This window comes from Besnoitia besnoiti, chromosome III, assembly GCF_002563875.1.
Source record: "Besnoitia besnoiti strain Bb-Ger1 chromosome III, whole genome shotgun sequence".
NCBI lineage: Eukaryota > Apicomplexa > Conoidasida > Eucoccidiorida > Sarcocystidae > Besnoitia > Besnoitia besnoiti.
The window spans coordinates 2,359,751-2,380,088 of record NC_042358.1 but is presented as its reverse complement, the minus strand read 5'-3'; the positions used below and the strand labels follow the sequence as shown (position 1 = coordinate 2,380,088).

Sequence of the window (20,338 nt, the reverse complement as noted above, 5' to 3'; positions counted from 1 at the left end):
AACGCTGAGGGCGCGCAGGGCAGGTATTTTTCAATCGCGAGTCTCCCGCGAAAGATTACCCTTTCTCTTCCGCTGCGCGGCGCTTGGTACGCCGCGTGATCTTGACCCCTTCGCTCGTCTCTGCTCGTCGCGAGTACTCTCTGTCGCTTTTTCTAGGACTCGCCCGGCAGCGGCTCTCCGCAGGCAGCCGCCTTCTCTTTTTAACGATAGCGAGCGCACCTGGTTGAGAGAAGCTCCCGCGTGCCCACTAAGTGCTGTGGGGCGGAGGCGCTTTCTTTCCTCATTTCCGCGCGGCGGCTGGCGAGGGGATTCGCGTGCGTCTCCTCCGGTCTTCTCCGGTCTTCCCCTCGGCGTTCCGCTCCGCGGCGGACAGCAGGCGAATCGAGGCGCCGCTCTTTCGAGCCTCGGGGAGCTTCGCCCCCCTAGCCGCCAAGAAAGGCCGTGAGAGAGGCAGAGGCGCGAAAAACGGCGGGAGGCGGGACGGCGACGGGGGAGCGTCCCTGCGCGCGTTGGTCTCGGCGGAAGCGTGGGAGGGTTCAGCCAAGGCGAGGATGAGAGGAAACGGGTTTTTCAGGATCTCCTCTGGCGACTGTGGCAGCGCCGGCGCGCGCGGAATCGCGCCAGAGGCTGCGGGCGCGTAGCGATACACATGCAGGTTTTCGAGGAATTTTTCTTCGACGTGGAGCGGACTGCCCTCGCCCCGTGGGAGCATGGAGGGGTGGTAGAACGCCACAGAGGTCAAAACGTCCGCGGCGCGAGAAACAGGGCTGTCGGGCGCCTTGGGCTCCAAGAGGGACAACGGAGACAACAGCGCCGGCGGGCGAGGCGGCCCACGCGGCGGAGACGGAGGCGAAAGCCGCGGAGGAGACGGTCGACGCGCGGCGGACAGCGACGGAGGCGGAGGCGACACGCGGAGTGGCGACGCGAGAGGCTGCGAAGGGTCCCACACGGACGCGCAGCACACCGCTAGCAACGAAGACCCGAGACGCTTAGCGAGCTACGCACACGCTTATCGGCGCCCAACGCGCGGCGGGCGCTACGACGAGGAAGCCAGTGCGGCGCCCCACGTCCCTCCCTGCGTCCCCCGCACCCCCCCCCGATTTTTTCTTACAACTTGCTGGGGCGGGCGCTCCCCGGCGCCGAGTACTGCCAAGACAGAGAGCCCGTCGTCTCCGAAGAACCCAGCTTCCGCGGCCGTCAGCTCGACGTGGTTGCGAGTGTCTTCGAGTTCGCCGCTGGCTGGCAACCCTCGCCTGCGCGACTCCCGCGCTGCCAGGCTCGGCGCGCCGGCGAAGCCGCGGGCCTGTTCGCGGATTCGCAGCTCTTCGCGGTGCACGCGGAGGAGCTCCGTGACCTCCGCTGGAGAGCTCTTCGCTTTGTTCAGCATCCACGCCTCCTCAGCCGGGCTGATGCCTGCGCCGTCCTCGCGCAGGGCCTGAATCTCGCGCGAAAACTGCTCAAGGCGCGACTCTCCGGCCGCCGCGGCTTCTTCGGACTCTGCGGCGGCCGCGCCATTCGCAGGACACTGAGTTGCTGAAGATGCGGAAGGCGAGTGCGGCGGTGCCTGGCGCCTCTGCTCGAGCGCCGACGCGCAGGCGGCTGCCGCGGCGATCGCCTCGTCGCGTTCATGCTCCAGTTGAGACCTGGGCAGCAGGAGAGACAGAGAGACGCAGGAGCACATGCGCCTGTGTCGCGGTCGGAAGGGGGCTGCGACCCTCTGCACACACCGCCAAGAGGCGCTTCCCTGACCCTTTTCAGGTATTTTTGCATATTTTTTACACCCTCGAGTCGCTCAGAAAAATTTACATAGAAAAATATTTTTTGATTCATAAATCGTAAGGTGTGGGCAGCGTTGCCATCACAGTGGTCCCGTACCTCGCCTCTTGAGCGGCGGAGAGCTGCTTGCGCAGCTTGACGTTTTGCATGACGCGCTTCTCCTTCTCCGCAGCGAGAAGCACGCGGGCGTGTTCGAGTTGCTCCCGCATCGCCGTTTCGTGCTTGGCTTTCTGCGCGTCGAGGGCGCGCCGGGTCTCGCGGTCGGAACCGCGGTCGCGGTTCGCGGCACTCGCCGCCTCGCGCTGCTTGCGGAGTGTCTCGTTTTCGCTCTTCGAGGCCTCGAGCGCTTGAAGGCGCTCAGCCAGCTCCGCCTCCTGCGCCGCGACCCGCGTCGTGAGCTCGCTGTTCACCACCAAGAGACGCTGCATTTCCTCCCGTCGAGGCGCTTGAGCGGCCTGAGAAAACGCGACGCGCAGAAACGAGAAGACGCATGCGAGCGGGAAGAAAAAAAACATGCAGGCTGAGAGAGGCGAAGCTACTCCACACACCGCGAAAAAAAACAGAAGATTAACACTTTTATCTAAGGATACTGCAACGCGACAGATTGAAAGAACAGCGAAACTCAGACCGTCCCGGGTGGAGAGAAGAAATGCAAAAATAATAAAAAAAGCGAGCATACTTCAGCTTGGCTTTGTTTCTCCGCGTTTGCGAGTCGGAGCTTGAGTGCTGAGAGCTCCGCGTCCTTCTCAGCCAACTCAGAAACGAGGGCACTCTGAAAACAAAACAAAAAAAACACTGGACGCCTTTGAGATCCAGCCGTGACTCGAGAGCGATAAATGAATCAAGATTGAAAGATACATATTTATGCAAATGTGCAGTGAATCACATACAAATATATATATATATATATATGGTTATCTATGATGATGTAAATGTGTTGTTCGTGCCTATCTGATAGACCCAATCATTCTTGTCTGGGGGCTCGCTACCGAGAGTATCGGCGCTTTAAATTAGCTCTCGATTATAACGCCTTTTTCTCCTTTTTGCTTCTCACATTCGTCGCCACGAGTTTTTGCACCTCCCCGTCCTCGCCCTCCTTCGCAAGCTGCAAGCGGATAGAGCATTTCGCAGAAAAAACTAACACGGTAATCTCACAAACAAACCCCGAAAAACCTCCCCCAGAGGCCCAAAAGGCCCCGAGGAAACGGGTTGGCGTGCATAAGTACACACACGCATAAGTATATATATTTTTATTCATATATGTATACAGAGCTAGGGAGACCGATGGAGCGACGCGTTCGCGGTTGACATATACAGGCCCTATCTCGGCATATATACATATATATATATATATATGTGTATATGCGTGGATGCTGACTGGCGCCTTTGTGTGCTGGAGGCGAGCGCCTGCGCCGCGAGAGCGTACTTTGAGGGCTTTTTCAGTTTCAGCGAGCCGCGCCTTGAGCGTGGCTAGCTCAGCGTGAGAGGCCGCGATCTTCTCTTTGCGCTCCCGCTTGGTGATTGCGTCTTCGCGGCCGAACTGTGAGAGCTCGGCGATCTGCTTCGTCTTCGCTTCGATCTCAGCCTGCAAAAAAGCAGAGAGACGCACCCGACGAAAAAGTACGTTGCGGCGGACGCCGAAAGGAGACACAGGCGCAGAGGTTCGCTTTCTCTCCATCCAACGAGCCGCGCACTTTCTGGGATTAGACACCGCCATTCCACCGTGCACCACATCACAGCCTTCTTCGCGCGTGGCTGCACCACACAACGAGACGAAAACTCCTCGCGTGACGAAAAACGAGCGAAGAAAAGCCTCCGCGTGTCTCCTACGTGCGCAGCGGCGAGGGAGCTCCGCAGCTGCGCCTCCTTCTCGCGGGCCGCCTTGTGCGCCTCGGAAATGTCGCGCTCCTTCTTGCCGAGTTCATCCATCAGCGTCGCCTGAAAACGCATCCAACTCGCGACATGGAAACCTGAGAGGCGCGTACGTCTGCAGGCGTGAGCCGGCGCGTTTGAAAGCGCGACCGGCGATGCGAAAGGAGAATAACGCCGAAAGCGCGACTCACAGCAACGCACCATGCCGCAAAAAAGTAGTCAGCGGAAGACACAAACGTAGGCGCGCGGCGAGAGCAGAAAGCGAACTAAAAAACAAGACGGAAGGCCTGCGGAGAAGAGAGAGAAGGATGGAGAGGCTCGAGGCGAAAACAAGGAGACGCGATACAGAGAAGGCGCTTAAGGCTTATAAAGACTTGTCATGGTAAAGTAAGCGAAGCACTCCAGGATGCGGCGCTCAGAGTTCAGGACTGCAGCTCTTTGGCAGACTCGAGCGCGAATATGTCAAACAGACACGATCTTTTGCATGATGACCAGTTATATCCATTTTCTCCCGTGAGCCGTGCAGAAGGAAAAATAGAAGAAATAAACATCCTACCTTCGCCTCGATTAACTCAGTCATCTCCTGCTCGCGTGCAGGGCCGCTCAGCTGAACAGACACGCAGACACGTGGGCGCGACAGGTCGCTGGAGGAGACTCCACAGAAGCAAGCGGCAGTCCACTCCGCATTTGTAGAGAAAGGAAAATTAAAAAAAGCGCTCACGGCTAGCTGCCCTTGCCCAGAGAGAGCGATCATGCTGAAAGTCCATCTGCACGTCTAGAAATACATAACGATGTGCGAATTATATATATATATATATCTAAATATATGCGCGCTTGTCTATGTCGTCTGGTTTCCGTTTCGCCCGAATGTAGCTGTCTCTCACGGTCTTTCAAATTTGCAATTTTCTTTTACCTTCAGGAGGTGAAGTTCTTCGCTTAGCTTGGTAAGCTCGCCGTTCGCTCGCGCGAGCTCCGCACTACGCGCATCCAGCCGACCTTCCATCTCCGCCTGAAGGGAAAAAGCCGAGGGAAAAACGGAAGACAAAGACATTTCCACATCTTGAAAAAATGGATTTACGCACTTACGTCCCCTTTTTTGTATCTGCATGCGATGCAAACATACATGCGCATGCATATCGTGATATAAATGTGTGCGTAAGCGAAAAATAAGTGCGCTAGATCTACGCAGACAGATATACAGGTAGATAATTACACATTTTTGCACGCGAGCGTCCACATGCAAAGCTGAGTCTCGTTTTACCACGCATGCAAATGTGCAAAAGAGAGACACAACTCACCTTCTGCTTGTTTAGAGCCTCCATCTCGCGTTTCGTCTTCTCCTCGCGATCCTATCAAAAAAGTAAGAAAGCGTGGCGAGTCTCGCTGCCTGTACGAGCTACTCTGTCGTCTTTCATTCTCTCTTCAAACGAGAGCAATATTCGGATTAGCGGTTCTCCAGTGAAATGGAAACAATGAAAAAGCGATTCTCTTCACTAAAGCAGCCAGAAATATCCAATCCATTTCCCAAATAATTAGCCACGTCGGGGTCTGCCTCTGTTCCTCAGGTTGCTGCGGACTCACGCTGCCCAGTGCATGCCTTTGAGTGCTCCCTCCCGGTCTGATTTTCGAGCTCTTCCTTCTTCCCGCTTTTTCTTACCTTCGCTGCGGAGTTCGCGTCCTCAGCCTCCTTCCGCATAGCCGCGAGCTCTGCGTCCAAGCGCGTGACCTGATCGCTCAACGTGTCCTGAGGAAATGCACTCAGAAAGATCACACGTCGAGATTGCGGCCTTCGCATGCAGGCTCTCGCCTGAGACTGGAGTTCAAAGCAGAAACCCTCAAAGGACGCGCCTCTCGAGATCTCTGCCCAGAACCGTGTTCTTTGAGATTCCCTAACACGATGAAAGCAGGATTCCTCTGCGAGGCCTCACTGAAGAGAGCCAAAGCAGGCATGAAGGGAAAAAGGGCACGCGAGAGAGAGTAGTCAGAAAAGAAAGCGACCTGCGAATTTCGCGAATTTACCTTGGACGCCTCCAAGTGGCTGATCAGCGCCTCTTGCTGCGAGCTCTTCTCCTGCGGCAGCAGAGAGAAACAGAAAAAAACAGAAAACGGAGGCGAATTAGAGGCAAAGAGCTTTGCTTGCTCGCGGATTTAGCGGCCCCCTGTGCAGTAGACTTCTCCTCGGCGGTATGGTTTCTCAAACAGTTCAAGCGCGCCTCGAGCAGCTCGAGCGGGTGAGACGGCCGACTTTCCTCTCCTGCGGGTCACTTTTAAACATGACCACGAGAGGGCAGTCCCTCGACAGGCGCCTGTGCGGCGCCTAGAGCCCTATTCGCAAATCTATTCCTTCTCTTTTCACCTCGAGCGGCTGAAGGATTTCGAGTCTCGTGCCCTGAGCCGTCAGCGTCCTGTTCGCTTCGCTGAGTTTTGCATCTTTGTCTGCCAAGTCGCTGACGAGCTGCGTCTGAAGAAGAAGACAAAAGTCGCGAGTCAGATGCGCGGACAGAAAGAAAAAAGCTCGAGACGCTATAGGGAGCACGAATTAGCAAAGCCCGCTGAACACCATTCGAAGCAGGAACTGATTTTTTTCAACTCGGCTAGCAAATCGGGAAAGGTAGCGCAGGATTCGCCTTCTTAGGACAGAAAAATACCGCAAAGAGCCTCCACGTCACGCGGCCTTCTGGTTTCACACGCTCGCGAAGGAGAGGGCGCGTCCTCAAGAGAGACACTTACGTTCGCCCTGACGAGAGCGTGGATCTGTTCCTCTTGGTCGCGCTGAAGAAGAAGACCCCATTGCGAAGAATCAATCACCAGAGGACAAACTGAGATCGAAGTCAGGTTAACGACTCCGCCATCCTCCCTTTGCTCTCTCCACTTCATCAGACCGTGCCCGCCAATGCTTCTACGCGCTGTGAAATCAACTCTCGGTTGAGCGCTGCGGTGAGAAGGCCGCTGCGTGTCGCGCCTGCCTCATGTTCAGTTTGTTTCTGCGTGACACTTCCTGTTTCTTTCAGCGCTTTCTCAGCGGGCGAGTTCTCGCTTACTTGCTGACTCGAGAGCTTCTTCGTCTCGTCTTTCGCCTGCGAAGCTGCGCGACGCTCAGCTGCGAGCTCCTCCTCGGCCTTCGCGAGCTTCGCTACCAGCTCAGTCTGAAGAGGGAAAAAGCGAAATGAAAAAAGCGTCAGCAACGGGCACACGAAGCTCTGCAGAAAGCCGACAGCAGAAAAAAAAAGGCGAGTTCCTCGCAGGGTAACCGTACCTGACTCTCGTGTGAAACGCGCTGTGCCTCCCGCAACGAGGCTGCCGTGAATTTTTTTTCAGAGTCACGAAAGAAACAGGAAAGAACTTACGTTCGTCTGCACCAGCGCCGTCACCTTCCACTCGCTCCCAGCACGCGATCGCTGAAAAAAGAAAAGACAGAAACATGGGAGTGGACGCGCTACTATCGTCGCTTCAACACGTCTCTGTCAACGGAGAGAGACACACGCAGACTTCGTTCTTCTGCAGCTTCAGCTCGAGGGGACGTCGACAAGCGGAAGCCGGCAGAGGCATCGGCCCTCGCTGACCTTGAGTCGCTCTTTTTCCCCTTTTCGCCGAGGTGTTGGGGTTTTCCTACCGCTCGCAGTCGAAGCTCCTCCTCTGCGTCAGACAGCTTTTGGCGCATGGCGGCGAGCTCCGCATCACGCGCTGCAAGATCGCGACAGAGCTTCGCCTGAAAAAACAGACGCGGGACGCGAGCAACCGCAATTTTGAATCGAGGGAAACGAGGTGACCGACAGACGCATGCAGGTAAAGACGCGGCGACCACAGCGCGAGAGGGGGAGTTTCAGCTTCGAAAAAGGGGACTTTTTCAACAGCACGACAGAGACCTCAGAGACGACACTGGGCGCGGCTCGGGGGATACAGCGTCATTTACGTTCGCGTCCACGAGGGCTTGCTTGCTGCTCTCCGCGGAAGGGACCTCAACCTGAAGAGAGAGAAATCGACACAACAACTGCGCATGCGCGAAGAGAGGAAACCGCCAGCCAGCGCATCCAACGCGAGAAAAAATCCACAAAAAGATGAGGAAGAAAAACAGCAAAGATACTCGACAGAGGGGGGAAACAGGAGTCGCCTCTCCTGGCTCAGAAGAAACGCAAACAGCGTCTGCCAAGGCCCTCCACAGTCCCGGCGCGCCGGCAGGAAAAAGAAGAAGAAAGCAGCGAGAAGGGATGAAGAGGAAAACGCACTTTGGAAGCGGCCGCTTCGTCGCGTTGTTTCAGCTTCTCCTCGAGCACGTGAATCTGCTGGCGCAGTTGCCCAACTTCTTCCTCTTTCTCCGCGAGGTCCATCGTCAGCTTTCCCTGTAAACAGAAAATAAAAACCGAAAAACATCATCAACCTCGCAATTGATTGACAAGCACACACCCAGGGCGAGAAGGTGTCGACAGCGCTGAACCGGCGTGAGACGCTCACCGATTGTTCCAGCAAGCCCTGAAGCTCCTCCACAGCTCGAGCGTCTTCCGCGGTGCCCTGCGAAGCAGAAGAACGATACGAAAAAAAAGAGACACACCTGGACATTGCCGAGCGCAGCGAAGGAAGACATTACGATGCAGCACTCGAGACGAAACAAACAGTATAGTGTGAAACGGGAGCCGACGGGGAAGATGAAAGCAAGACACGCGAAATCGCAAACAGTGCGAACACTACGAGCCGCTGGCCTAGTGGAGAGACGAATGAAGTTGAAAAAATACAACGACGCGAAGAACGAACCTCCTGTAGATGCTTCTGCGCCTCAGCAAGTTCCTTCGAGAGCCGTTTGATCTCTTGCTCGTCCTGCGCGACAGTCTCAGACAATTTCGCCTGCACACAAAACAGAAATCGGCGGAAATCCATGGAAAACGCAGAAAAACTCAACTCGTTTCTCCTCATCTCGTTTAACCGACACGCATGCATGCGTCCATTCTTTCACACAGAAGCAAACCCAACTGCGCCAGGCAGATTTGAGATGCCCACGAAAGATGAGTTACAATTCAATTCAGGCTCCACGTCTAATGCCGCAGACGAATCAGACGTCGATGTTCCCAAGGCGTTCTATCGACGCATTTACAGAGACTATGTAGGCGTCATCTATCTGGTTGCATGCGTGTGCATATGCAGATGATCGGTTCCCAGGATAATTCTACTCTTAATTTTCGAGTCTTTCAGGCATACACTCATCTCCTCTTTAACGCCCTGCAGACTCTGCTCAGCCGTCCGCAGATTCGCCTCCAAGGCTGCGACCTTCTGGCCGCCCTTCGCGAGCTCTCTGACAAGCTCCGCCTGCGAATAACATAAGAAAAATTAAGAAATCGAAAATAGCAACTTAGAGTGACACACGCACTCTTTCACGTCCTGCTCTCCTCACGCGGAGTGCGAGACATTCGAGCGGACCTCCACAGACCGGATGTGACGATATGACAATTGTATTTGCGTGTCTGAATATGAGCATGCGTTCCTACTGAGGTAAGCGTCTCGCATGCGTCGAGAAAACCGAGACTTTGAAACACATTTTGTTTGAGTGACGCGTCGCGACTTGGTTATGAATTTGCATGCCCGAAGAGAGGCGGACTCACGTTTCTTTCCAGCAGAGCCTTGTGCTCATCCTCCAGCGAGATCAGTTCCTATACGCAAGTTGAAAAAAAAACCATCGCCGATGCCCAGCGACACAATCGAGTGCGGGTTTCTAACCCGAATGAACCCCCTACACGGACTGAAGTTCTTCTCCATTTATACACGCGCGATGCATACGCAGGTTTCCTCAGAAGGCGTGTCGCTGAATGAATCCGTGGAAGATTACGCGCCGGAGAAATCGGGAATTTTACACAGAGAAAGAAACGCCTCCATGAGGCTGCGCCTGACATACGGAAAATTCGACCGTCAAACGCATGCACATGTGTAGGATTAGGAAGAGTTCTGCGTCTTGAGAGAAAGTTGTGATTCTTGCGGGTGTTTCTGTCATCGGAACGCCTCTGGATTCACCTTTTGCCTCTCGTCTCGGCGCTTTTTGTCTTCCTCCACGCGCCGCTGCAGGTCTTCGTTTGTCTTCTGCGCGCGCGCGAGCTCCGCCTCCTTGGCGGCCAAGTTCATCACTGCATTGCTCTACACAAAAAAGAGAGCAAAAACAGAAAAAGAGCAGCGCTGCTAACTCTCGCGCACGGTCTCCTGCTTCGGCACACGCTTCACTGATGGAGCCGACACTCCGCACTTCGAGAAAACGCAGAGATGTTGAGCAAGTCATCGAAGCGCTCATCTCCATGTCACCGCACTTGAGACTCGTGTCTTCAAAGCTGCTGACGCCTTGAGAAAATTGTGGAAACTCCTACCGACCATCTCTATCCCACACACAACTCCACATGTGTCCATGACTATTTTTTACACATACACACGCGAACGATTTTCACTTTTTACCAATTTTTCCTTTGGGGTGCCGCGTTTCTCACCTGGCTAGCCAGGACGTGATCGACTTTCGTCTCCAGGTCGTGGACTGCCGCTTCCTTGGTTCTTAGTTCCGCCTCGAGTTTTTCGATTTTCCGCAAATTCCTCCGCAAGATGCGCGCTGCAGGCCCTTCGTCTCGCTCCTCCTCTTCTTCCTCGCTCGTCCCCGCGCTCTGGGTGAACATTACGATTTCGTTGTCCTGCGAAACACATGCATGCAAACGTCTGAAAAAGGAAACGCAAGCTTGCATTGCAGCCTTCCAAGGCACGTGTGGGCGTCTCCCCTCGCCAGACACGAGACAGAGGCCCTAACACACATACGTAGAGTTCTGCTTTCATACGTATGGATCGGTACACCCCGACTCGCTGTTGAAATGGGTATATGCAAATTGCGTGGCTGAGAAAAGAAAGCACAACTCTGAAACGGTAGAGGCTCTGATCGAGGCACGCGACGCTCTCCGTCTTTCAAATCTCCTTTACAGGCTCGACTGTTTGTTCTCTCTCTCTCAGCATCCATCGTGGAGTTGAAGGAGCCTTCTCGCAACGCATGTGCCGAGTTCCCCAGCGTTATTGAACGAGAAGCTTTCCCGGCAGTCTTCGCCCCTGAGTGTCTTTCCTCTCGATTGCAGGATCTGTGTCGTTTCTTTCTCCTTCTCGTAAGCCCCTTTTTCGCGTTACCTTTCGGCGAATCTCCGTCTCAAGACGCGTGACTTCCGCCTGGGCCTTCTCTACAGCCGCTGCCGCTTCGCGAATCGCCGCCTCCTGCGGAAACACAAGAAACACAAAAGGGGTTCAGGGTTTGAGTCAAAATACTTTTAGTGAGAGAAGAAGACTGAAGAAGCGGGAGAAGGCCCTTTGAAGACCCCCTAGCGTTAAAAGGTTCATCTCGGTCGAATGCTGTTGCGTCGTTTATTTCTTTGATTTCTCGAAATTCACTCGAATTCATGGACTCGTGGCTGATCATGTCCCTCGCATGCAGGCTCTCAGTATCGCGTCTCTCCACAAGGTTCAAATCCTTTTCTCGTCCCCTACACGCCTCCGTATGTTCGATCTTCTTACATGGAAAACATTTGATACAAACTATTCTTTGAAAGACTCAAATTACTTGCAATTCAACAAATAAATACACTTATCGCACCCATATTCTAACGGCTAAAGTACGACCCTTTCGAGCTAAAACTCTTTGCAATTCAGCGTCGCAGAGGCCGCTGCACGCGTACCTTTTCGCTGACGAGTGCCTCAATGCGCAGCTCCAGGTCTTCGTTTTCTCGTTCCGCCTTCTTCAGCTGCGGAAAAAAACCCAGAAATCATCGGCATATGCGTCAGACGCTTGGCTGCTGCGCTTCGCTGTCCCTTCCTTGTGTCAGGGTTGTAGATGTCGACATGCGGAAAAAGCCTGGCGCCCGCCCGCCGCTAACAGACGAAGGCAGAGGATTTCAAGACCGATACCACAGCAGGAAGACAGTCTTTCAGCATCTATTTCGATAATTCCGATTCACACACGCACACAAACAGGCATCCGCATAGACAGATACCTACCTGCTCTGTCACGTCGCGGTAGTCTGCAGTTTGAGCCGCCTGCCCAACAGGAAGGAGAAACGAGCGAGGCAACATTATGATTCTCTGAAGTGGAGACACTCGTACTTTCCCGCTCCAATTTTGATTCTCGACATTCATCTTGCCTTGACCCTACAGGGTTGAAAATTCTACTATTTCAATAAGGTAACTGTTTCAAATAAAAATACTTTGGATTTTAGCAAAAATTTTGCAAACAATCCTCGCCTCGACCTACCTGAGCCATGAGGACCTCGACTTCGCTGACGAGGGCATGCTTTTCTTCCGAGGATTGCCGTTTAAGACTCTGCTGCGTTTCCTCCATCTCCTTGAGTTTCGTTTGCAGCTGCTGAGTCCTCGCCTCGCCCTCTTCAAGCTGCCTTTCGAGTTCTTGGATCTTCGATCGCGCTGCCTGCCTCTCACGTGCGCGTTCCTCTTCATCTTGCTCGCGCTTTTTCCTCCGCTCTTCGTCTTCCGCGTCGCGTTTCTTTCTCCTCGTTTCGTCTTCTTCCTCCAGTCTCTTTCTCCGCTCGGCGTCCTCGGCGTCGCGCTTTCGGCGGCGATCCTCCTCATCTTCCTCGCGTCTCCTCTCCCGCTCTTCGTCCTTGGCTCGAACGTCTGCGAGGGCCTTCGCCAGCAGCTCTTGATGTTCCTTCTCTCTCTCTTCTTTGAGCTTTTTCCAGGTCTCGCGCTCTCCTTCCAGCACATATTTGAACTCCCTCTCGAGCTCCTCCTGCTTGCGCCGCCATCCCTCGCGCTCTTCGTCTGCGGCCTGCTGTTCAGCCTCCAGAAGCTTCTCTAGCGCATTCTTCTGATCGAGAATCTTTTCGAGCTCCAGCTCGAGCGCCTTCGCTTTCTCCCGCGCCAAGTCGCTTTCCCGCGACGTCTGCGTCTCAACCGCTCTCTGGAATCGAAGAAGCCGCGGAAGACAGAGAAAACGACGCACATCGAACGCGGACTCCAACGAAAAAAAGAGACAATACTCACACAACGATGAAAAGACAGAAAAGGAGAAAAACAGAGACAAGGCGGCACAACGGGCGCCGAATCACGCGTGGCTGGGCGTCGCCATCGAAGATCTATGCTGTGACAGCGGAGAAGGCGAGACGAGAGAACGATTAATCGATTCCAGATGCAAGCGGGAGACGCCGTGGGCAGTTCCCGATTCGCCTCAAACCGCTACAGACACTTCGAAAAGAAGTTGGCACTAAAACACGGCGAGAAGACACTGCGCCTGCCGCTTTCGCTACAACGACACATGTCTTCCCATGCTTTCCTCAGCGCCTCCGGATGCCCCCTACTCTCAAGAAAGAAGACACGCGCGAGGCGAAATAGGCACGCGAGACCGCAGAGCGAGGGATGAAGAAGTGAAGAACGAGAAGAGAGTTCTAGACGATATGCCCTCCTCACCTGATCCTCCAGAGATTTCCGCGCGGCTTCGAGATCCGCCTCTAGTTGACTAGCTCTCCCCGCAGCGTGGGCGGCCTCTGCGGTCTGTAGAGCGCAAAGAAAGAATGTGAGCAGAGACAGAAAATGAAAAACGTCAGAAATACTCATGCATCACTGAACGCAACAGACCAGCGCCCCTCCGATCACCCCTCCCGGGGCGAGAGGAATGATGAGAAACAGAAAAAGGAAAATTCAGAAATTCATAACAAGGGTATGAACGCTTTTTCGCGAGAGAAGAGAATCCGCGAGACGCAAGAGGAGTGTAAAGACCAACTCCGGGGGGAATAAGGAGACAAACTGTGCGAATGTGACGATGGGAGCTGCGGCGCCTCGATAGGAGTGACGGCGAACTTCTCCAAGAGAAGGCAGGTCAGCTTCGCCATCGAGCGAAGACGCTGCAGCAGCGGTCACCGTTTCGAACTAGAAGCGCATCTTGAAGGTTCGCGAGCTTCTGCTTCCTCAAATTACGATTCTGTTTTTTCTATTTTGCAGCTTACTTGTTGGTGTAGCTGCTCTCGCAGGCTCTGAAGTCCGGAGTCGGCGTGCTGCTGCACCTGATTCTGCGAGAAATAATCGAAACAGAAAACCTGCCAATATCCATTCGCCACAAACATGTCCGCCCACCACACACACTCGAACCCAGCCAGCATATCCGACCATCGTTCCATCGTTCCTCTCCATCTAGCTTTCCGCACGCCTGGCGAGCCAACTCGCCTAAGAGTGAGAATCTCCGTGAACGCTCACAAGCTCCGTCTGAAGCGCTGTGACCGCCTCGGCGGCCGCCTTCAGCCTCTCCTCCGTCGATCGCTGCAAAAACACAAAAGGCAGTGATGCGCAAGAAGCACGATACGCCGTGGACATGCCGAAGAAGGAAAGAATTCTGGGAAACAGGACAGGAAGCCGATGCAGCACAGATGAGCGATGAGTGAGCACTGGAAAAAGGTAAGCGAAAAGAGCGTTTCCATCGGTCGAATCCACACAAAAACATCCACATGAATATGCATACACATATCTCACGTGTGTGGATGTATCGGATACTTTGTTGGGAGACGCCTAAAAAAATACATATATATATATATATATGTATATCTTGACTGATGCCTTGTGTGACATAAACGCAGGCGAGGAGGAAGGCGAAACAGATCCGGGTTCGTGATAGAACCCACGGACGCGGCAGACCTGGATAGCTGTCCTTAGTGAATTTGAGAGATTCAAGCGCCTAAGATCTCTGCACAAAGCCCTCGAGTGTCGAAGAGTCCCCAACAATTAGAAGAGAGAAGCGCCATCGACGCATGCAGAGTGCATTTCTTCTCACCTGCTCATCTTGCAGAAGGGCAGCAAGCTTGCGCTGGCTCTCGAGTCGCTCCGAGGAAATCTTCTCCATCTGCCTCCCGTCCTGTGCAGCGAAGGAGGTGCAGCTAAAAAACGCTTCCATGCGTCTGTCAGCGCGTCGGCAGCAACCGCGCGCGTTCTCCAGGCGCCCGCCCTCCACACAGATATGCTTGTCCCGCCAGCACACCGTGCCGCATGCATATACATAAAATATATATATATATATATAAATATGTCAACATGTAAATAAATGTGCCTATGACGGAGAGAAGCCTGTATGCAAGATGATCTGCGAGGTAGTTTGATCTGCATGAACGGGCATGCATATGAATCACGCATGAGTGCAGATATATATACATATATGTGCGTCTGACTGCAGAGAGGAGAACGGCGTAGATTCGAGGAGCTCGCCGCGTGCAGCCGCTGGTGCTTACGCGGTCGATCTGATGGAGCGTCATGGTCTGCATGGAAATCAGATTCTCAAGCTGCGTCTTCTCCTCGCGCAGATTCTGCAGCTGCTGGCGGAGCCTGCCAACGAGCGTGCAGCCTTTCTTGCAACATTTGCACTGCTTCTCTGGACAGACATGAAGAGAAAGCGACGCACCGAAGGCGTGCCATTGAGGATCCCTACTCAAGTGGATGTAAAATCGATATAACCGATTCCCCTACATAAATACATATGTGTTGTAGGATGTAGAACCGACGGCAGATGTGCCATACGTGTAGCACTCGCTCGGGCATAAATATCAGCTTGAGACTTGACGCACAGTCCGGCGCAGAACGACGTTTCACTTGCGTGCAGGTGCAAAGTGCGGAGGCCGACCCCGAAGTCTCTTTGTCCATTCTTAGCTCTCGCCAATTTGTAGACTCCACTTTTGCTCTCCAGAGCTCTCTCGACTCTCTCAGCTACACAAGCGAACTCGTTCGTACCTCCTCCTCCCTGGTGCTGCCTCGTCCCACGCGGCGTCGTCGCGATCGAGCTGCTGACGGCGGAGGATCTTCTGGAGAGCGTCACAGGCTCCATGTCTCCGCTGACCCGCCCAGCCACGGAGACAGTATCCTCGTCCCCTTCGCCAGGCTCCCGCGGAGACCGCTGCGGGTGCGGCATGCCGGTAAAGGCGCCGTGAGCGTGGGAGCCCAGCTGCAGACTCAATAGTTTCTTCATCTCGAGTCTCCAGCGAGGAAGGAAACATCAGCGCTGCCCGAAGCTTGAACGGAATACGAAGCGAAAAAAGGGGGAGGAAAACAGACGGGTGGAGCGTCTGTTAGATTACTTCGGTGAGGCGAAAGCTTTTAAAGACAAACGAAAAGCGGGGCGACGAGGGAGGGAGACAGGGCGGAAAGAAGGCAAGGCGAGGAGTTCCCGGTGATCAAGAAGGCCGGCAAAGACGATAACACTGAAAAAAGCCAATTTGGAGGACGAGACGCTCGAGCAGCCTGCAGGCACAGTCCAGGGGGGCAGTGACAAGTGCGAGCGTCTCCATGATTCCCTTTCAAGCGTGGCCTCGCAGTAGCAGGCGCCGGCGTTCAAGAGCGTGTATGCTATGCTACGGCATCTGACTGACAAATGACAACCATGAAGTAAAACGCAGATACATAATGGAAGGTGAGACGGAGATGTGGAGAGCATGGAACGACGGAAACGCACGCAGAAATAGACCGTCATCAAACGCAGCCCGAGTATCACGGCAAGCATACGAAACAGAAGAGGAAAGACGACGCAGAGGCGAGAGAGCGCGGAAGGCTGGAGTGCTTCGGTTGTTCAGAGCAAAACGTCGACAAGCGCACTTCTGAGGGCTGTGGCGCGAGGTTGCGGAGCGGACGGACCAGTACCTGGTGCTTATCGGCAACCGAAGAAACGTGGTAGAAGCATGCAAAGCTACGTTGACGTAGACTGCGGAAGGTACGACGGAACACGCGTCGCCTCCTCATAAGGTTTTTTCTGCAATAAAGACACGGATGACGAGCAAATAGATGCAGCTAAGAGCTGCCTGTATCACGAAGAAACCCAGCGCTCGAGTGGCAGCGCTTGAAAAACGGCACTAACCGCAGCTGCGGGTCACCGAAGAGAAGATCCTGTGGAAGGGTCAGACCCACAGGTGAAGCCCGGAATGACAAAGAAAAGCGTTTCATTTCATTCGAGACATGTGGAGACGAGCTGAGACTCCCAATTGCTACACCACAACCAGACAGATACGGACGCGAAGTCGCCCAAAGTGAGGCGATAACGGCTCGTGTGAAAATCGCACAAAAGAAGCACCCAGGTATTCGTTTACCTAGGCATGAAGTCCAGTTGGAACGAGCAACAACAGAAAAGAGTCCTTCCTTGCACGTTGTTTTAGCATTTCTAAAGCAAACGAGCAACGTTTCCTCTTCCGGTGTTATTTGACTTGATGTGCATTTCACCGCATGCCCAGCACATCAGCAAGCGAGCGGCGAGACAGACAGCCGCGATGTTCACAGCGCCTGGACACGGTGCTTGTCCGTCCCTTCTCACCGATTTCGAATGGTTTAGTTTTTATCACTGTCTCGTTATCACTTGCAAGAGGCTCCGTGGCGTTGGTGTATGTCACGCCGCGATCTTTTCGCTGCTGGGTCGACCCTCTTTGCGCGCACATTTTCGCATCGAGCTGTCTGCCAAACTCGAACGCAGAGACCAGAGACCGCTATAGCAGCAGATTTGATGATGTCTGTTTCTGTATTGCCATGAATTTCCGTCTATTAAGTCCAGGCGACCCTTTTTCGTCGGCAACACTCTGTTGTGCTGCCGTTGTATTAATTCAATCCCGGAAGCGCGTCGTGATTTCATCGTCCAGCTAAATCCTGTTTTCGAGCCGAGCCAGACAGACCAGCTCCCCACTGCTAAAGAATGGTTCGATACTGTTTTTCTTAGAAAAAGCGAAGCTGACGGCCTTTTTTTTGTTGCCTACTAGGTTTCCTGTCTTAAGCAACTTGAGATCGGCAATACTGCCTCCACACTCAGTCCTATTCTGGCTCGACTGCTCCTCTCTTGGGGGCGTGGGGGTGGTCACCGCCGTACGTGGAGGCTCTCGATTGGCTGGATCGATACGGATGCAGGGGTTTCTGTCCGGGAAGAGTAGCCCTCTCTCAGTGAGCGTTTACTGGAGCGGAGTATAGAACTCCCGCCTCTACTGACACTACGGTCTGAGCACAACCACGTACCAAACCGGTGTTTGCCACCCATGTCGATACTCACGCCGGCCCCAAACATGCATTGACAATACTGTTCAGCCTACTCAAGCACACAACCGGACGTCAGTGTTGACTCGTCGTTCTGTGGGCAGGCGCAATGAAACAGCCACTCCCCACTATATCCAGGCCTTACCCCCACATCAGGAGCGCCCGACCTCGCTGCTGACGTCAGATATCAAACGCTACCCGCGGTGACTGGATTCCGCGAGCAGAAAATACGTTACAGTATACGATAGAGTCTGTGTGGGGGACCGCGCGAGGCTAGTGTTCCTGCGTGAGACCCCTGAGCCTCTTGCTGATTGAACAACCTCCGACTCCTGACCCGCACAGTAAGCGGCATATAGAAGCACCGAATGCTTGAATTACACCCAAGTTGATAAGTTTCGGGCTGCCGCCGGCACTGTAGGTCATCGTCGAAGAACCTGTTCTACCGCGGGCGAGTAACTGATGCCGCGCTATCCGGACCGCTCTGCGCGCATGCACATAGAACTTCGCTGTCCGGATGCTTCATCTTTTGGCGAACACGGTGTGGACGCACGGTAGATAATACTTTTCGTGTTCTACAGAAAAGAAACACATGGCGAGCCGACCCTTGCGGTGACCGTACGAAAACAGCCGATTTTGTTTGAGAGCTCTAATGCGGTATCTTCAACATTTCTGACAGCCGCCACGAACTCTGAGTGTACGTTCCGTCACTGACGTGTTCTTTCCTGGGAGGACACTGAAGGTACAGATGACCCATTGTGCGCTGTCCACTCTCTTGCACCTTCCAAGTCTTTGCTTATCACAAAACCTTGTATTCTGTACGATTTTAACCGATGTTTTTGGACCCAACGGTCCACTTCGCGACCTCGCGATGCAGTTATCCGCCATCCGCATAGGAATTCCGTTTACTTACGGCGTTCGACGGCGAAGTGTCGTGACCTAAAGCGAAACCGTAAGCATCCCTCTTCGCAAGATTCAATTGCACACATAGATGCTTGCTGTTTAACGTGAGAGCTGCGCAAGTGCAACGAAGCTATGCAAAGGAAGCAACTATGCGAATACACGCAGTTGTCCCCACAGCTCCTGGCACTCAGAACAAAAAGGAATTGGACCTTTCAGTGAATATCTGCAGCTCCGATACAGAGGTTGGAGTTTCGCTGCATCGTTTCCTTTTCAAAATGGCCTAAAAGTTACCCTGACGTGTGACGGAAGTTATGACGTGCTCTCGAGGGCATCCGGTGAATTGATGCTCCGTTCCTCGATCGACGTTAATGCTTTTGGCATGGAATGATAAACAGGAGGTAATCTGCGTGTGATAAATACAACGCGGTCGCCCTGTTCGGTATCACCTGGTTCCTGAAGCGAATCGTGGAATTTGCCGTGACCCGGGATCGGACCAGGGACTTTCAGATCTTCAGTCTGACGCTCTCCCAACTGAGCTATCGCGCCGGCATTGGCTAGCAGGGGAACGGGTCATTCGTTCTTGTGTTTTTCGGGTCGAAAATACAGCCTCAGTGCACGGAGGAAGAGGCAACTGGGCGCAGAGGACTCGGATACAGGCCCTGACATCCAAGCTGGTGAGCTTTGCGAGGAAGTGTCAGCCGAGATGAGGCTCACGAATAACTTCCTTGCAAGTTCTAAACTCTGACCACATGTTTCCAAAACTGGTGCAGCGAGGCAGAGTGCGCCTTCTGATGGCCTTCGACAGTGGCTTTCCTTGAAAACGACATTTTCGCGTTTGTCTAGCAAGCTTTCGTCACCTGCCGAAATTACCAGTGGAGACCTACGCAAACGTAACAGTTGCACCGAATGGCCTTCCAACACAGAAACTTCCCCCGGTCCCTCGAACGCTGGAAAGGAGCACACGCCTGGATGTAGTGCCACGAAGGCGTCAATTTATAAACTCATCGCGGCACGGCGTTGCCGGACTCCGTGTCGCCCAGTGCATGTTCCCGCAGTTCCGGAGACTACAGCCTTTTGGAGTGCTGCGATTCCGCGTGCCCCAAGACACACAAGCGATCTTTCTTCTTCATTGACCCTTCTCCTCGGGCCTCTCCGCAGTAGTGCGATCGACGTACAATGTAGAATCCGATGCGTTCGAAGCACACGGACTGCATGTATCACTGACCACCCGCGTGTCTGCGCTCGAACACGTACCCCCTCGAGAAACGATTTCTCGACTTTTTGATCTGCCTAAGGCCCCTCGGACTCCGACTAAGCATCGACGGAGTTCCACTCCGTGTAGTGCACGGAACTGCACTGAAATCTTTGTGATCTACCTCGTCGCCGCCGAGCAAGCTAGGGTTTCAGGTCCGATATATATAATTCAGCGTGTCAGCTGAGCCCACACAGTCAACCAAATGCAGCCCTGCGTCTACCGCCTCCCCTTATCTATCAAGCAATCCAGTCTGCCTATGAGTTATTTCAGCGCGCGCGTAGTTGTTAGGCGTAGGTTGCGCAGTTTGTGAACGAAAATCGCCACCCAAACCGACAGCTGGGTGTTCCACAGGCAGGAACATGTGTTGCGCGAAAAACAAATGGATAGGCAGCCAGACTGAACTGGCGTCATGAAGAAACCGCACGCCCCGGAGTCTGCGCACGCGAGGCAGGATGCCGACTACCTCAATGCCCGACCGACCCCGCGCATTCTGTTTCTGCACAGCACAAACGGTTCGCTGCCGTCGAGCTCCATCGCGCGCAAGCC

The 20,338-nt window shown here is 53.9% G+C and overlaps 1 protein-coding gene and 1 non-coding gene across 2 annotated transcripts; both read right to left on the bottom strand.

Moving 5' to 3' along the window:
- Nucleotides 1–280: 280 nt before the first annotated feature.
- On the bottom strand, nt 281–15,601 carry BESB_046330 (putative trichohyalin; the record flags this gene model as incomplete). The annotated part of the gene is made up of 34 exons (XM_029363084.1): nt 281–931; nt 1,112–1,643; nt 1,876–2,231; nt 2,456–2,548; nt 2,831–2,881; nt 3,203–3,361; nt 3,607–3,714; nt 4,205–4,255; nt 4,562–4,657; nt 4,947–4,997; nt 5,306–5,392; nt 5,668–5,718; nt 6,005–6,109; nt 6,379–6,420; nt 6,690–6,794; nt 6,996–7,046; nt 7,262–7,357; nt 7,875–7,988; nt 8,101–8,157; nt 8,398–8,487; nt 8,839–8,946; nt 9,240–9,287; nt 9,646–9,765; nt 10,107–10,301; nt 10,780–10,863; nt 11,322–11,387; nt 11,641–11,679; nt 11,894–12,559; nt 13,066–13,149; nt 13,602–13,664; nt 13,849–13,911; nt 14,420–14,500; nt 14,871–15,010; nt 15,367–15,601. 34 exons carry the CDS (start codon nt 15,599–15,601, stop codon nt 281–283), a joined length of 4,938 nt encoding a protein of 1,645 aa, XP_029220450.1.
- Nucleotides 15,602–19,010: 3,409 nt separating this feature from the next.
- Nucleotides 19,011–19,083, bottom strand: BESB_050820. Its single transcript has one exon. It is a non-coding gene; the product is annotated as a tRNA-Phe (tRNA).
- Between the last annotated feature and the right edge of the window lie 1,255 nt (nt 19,084–20,338).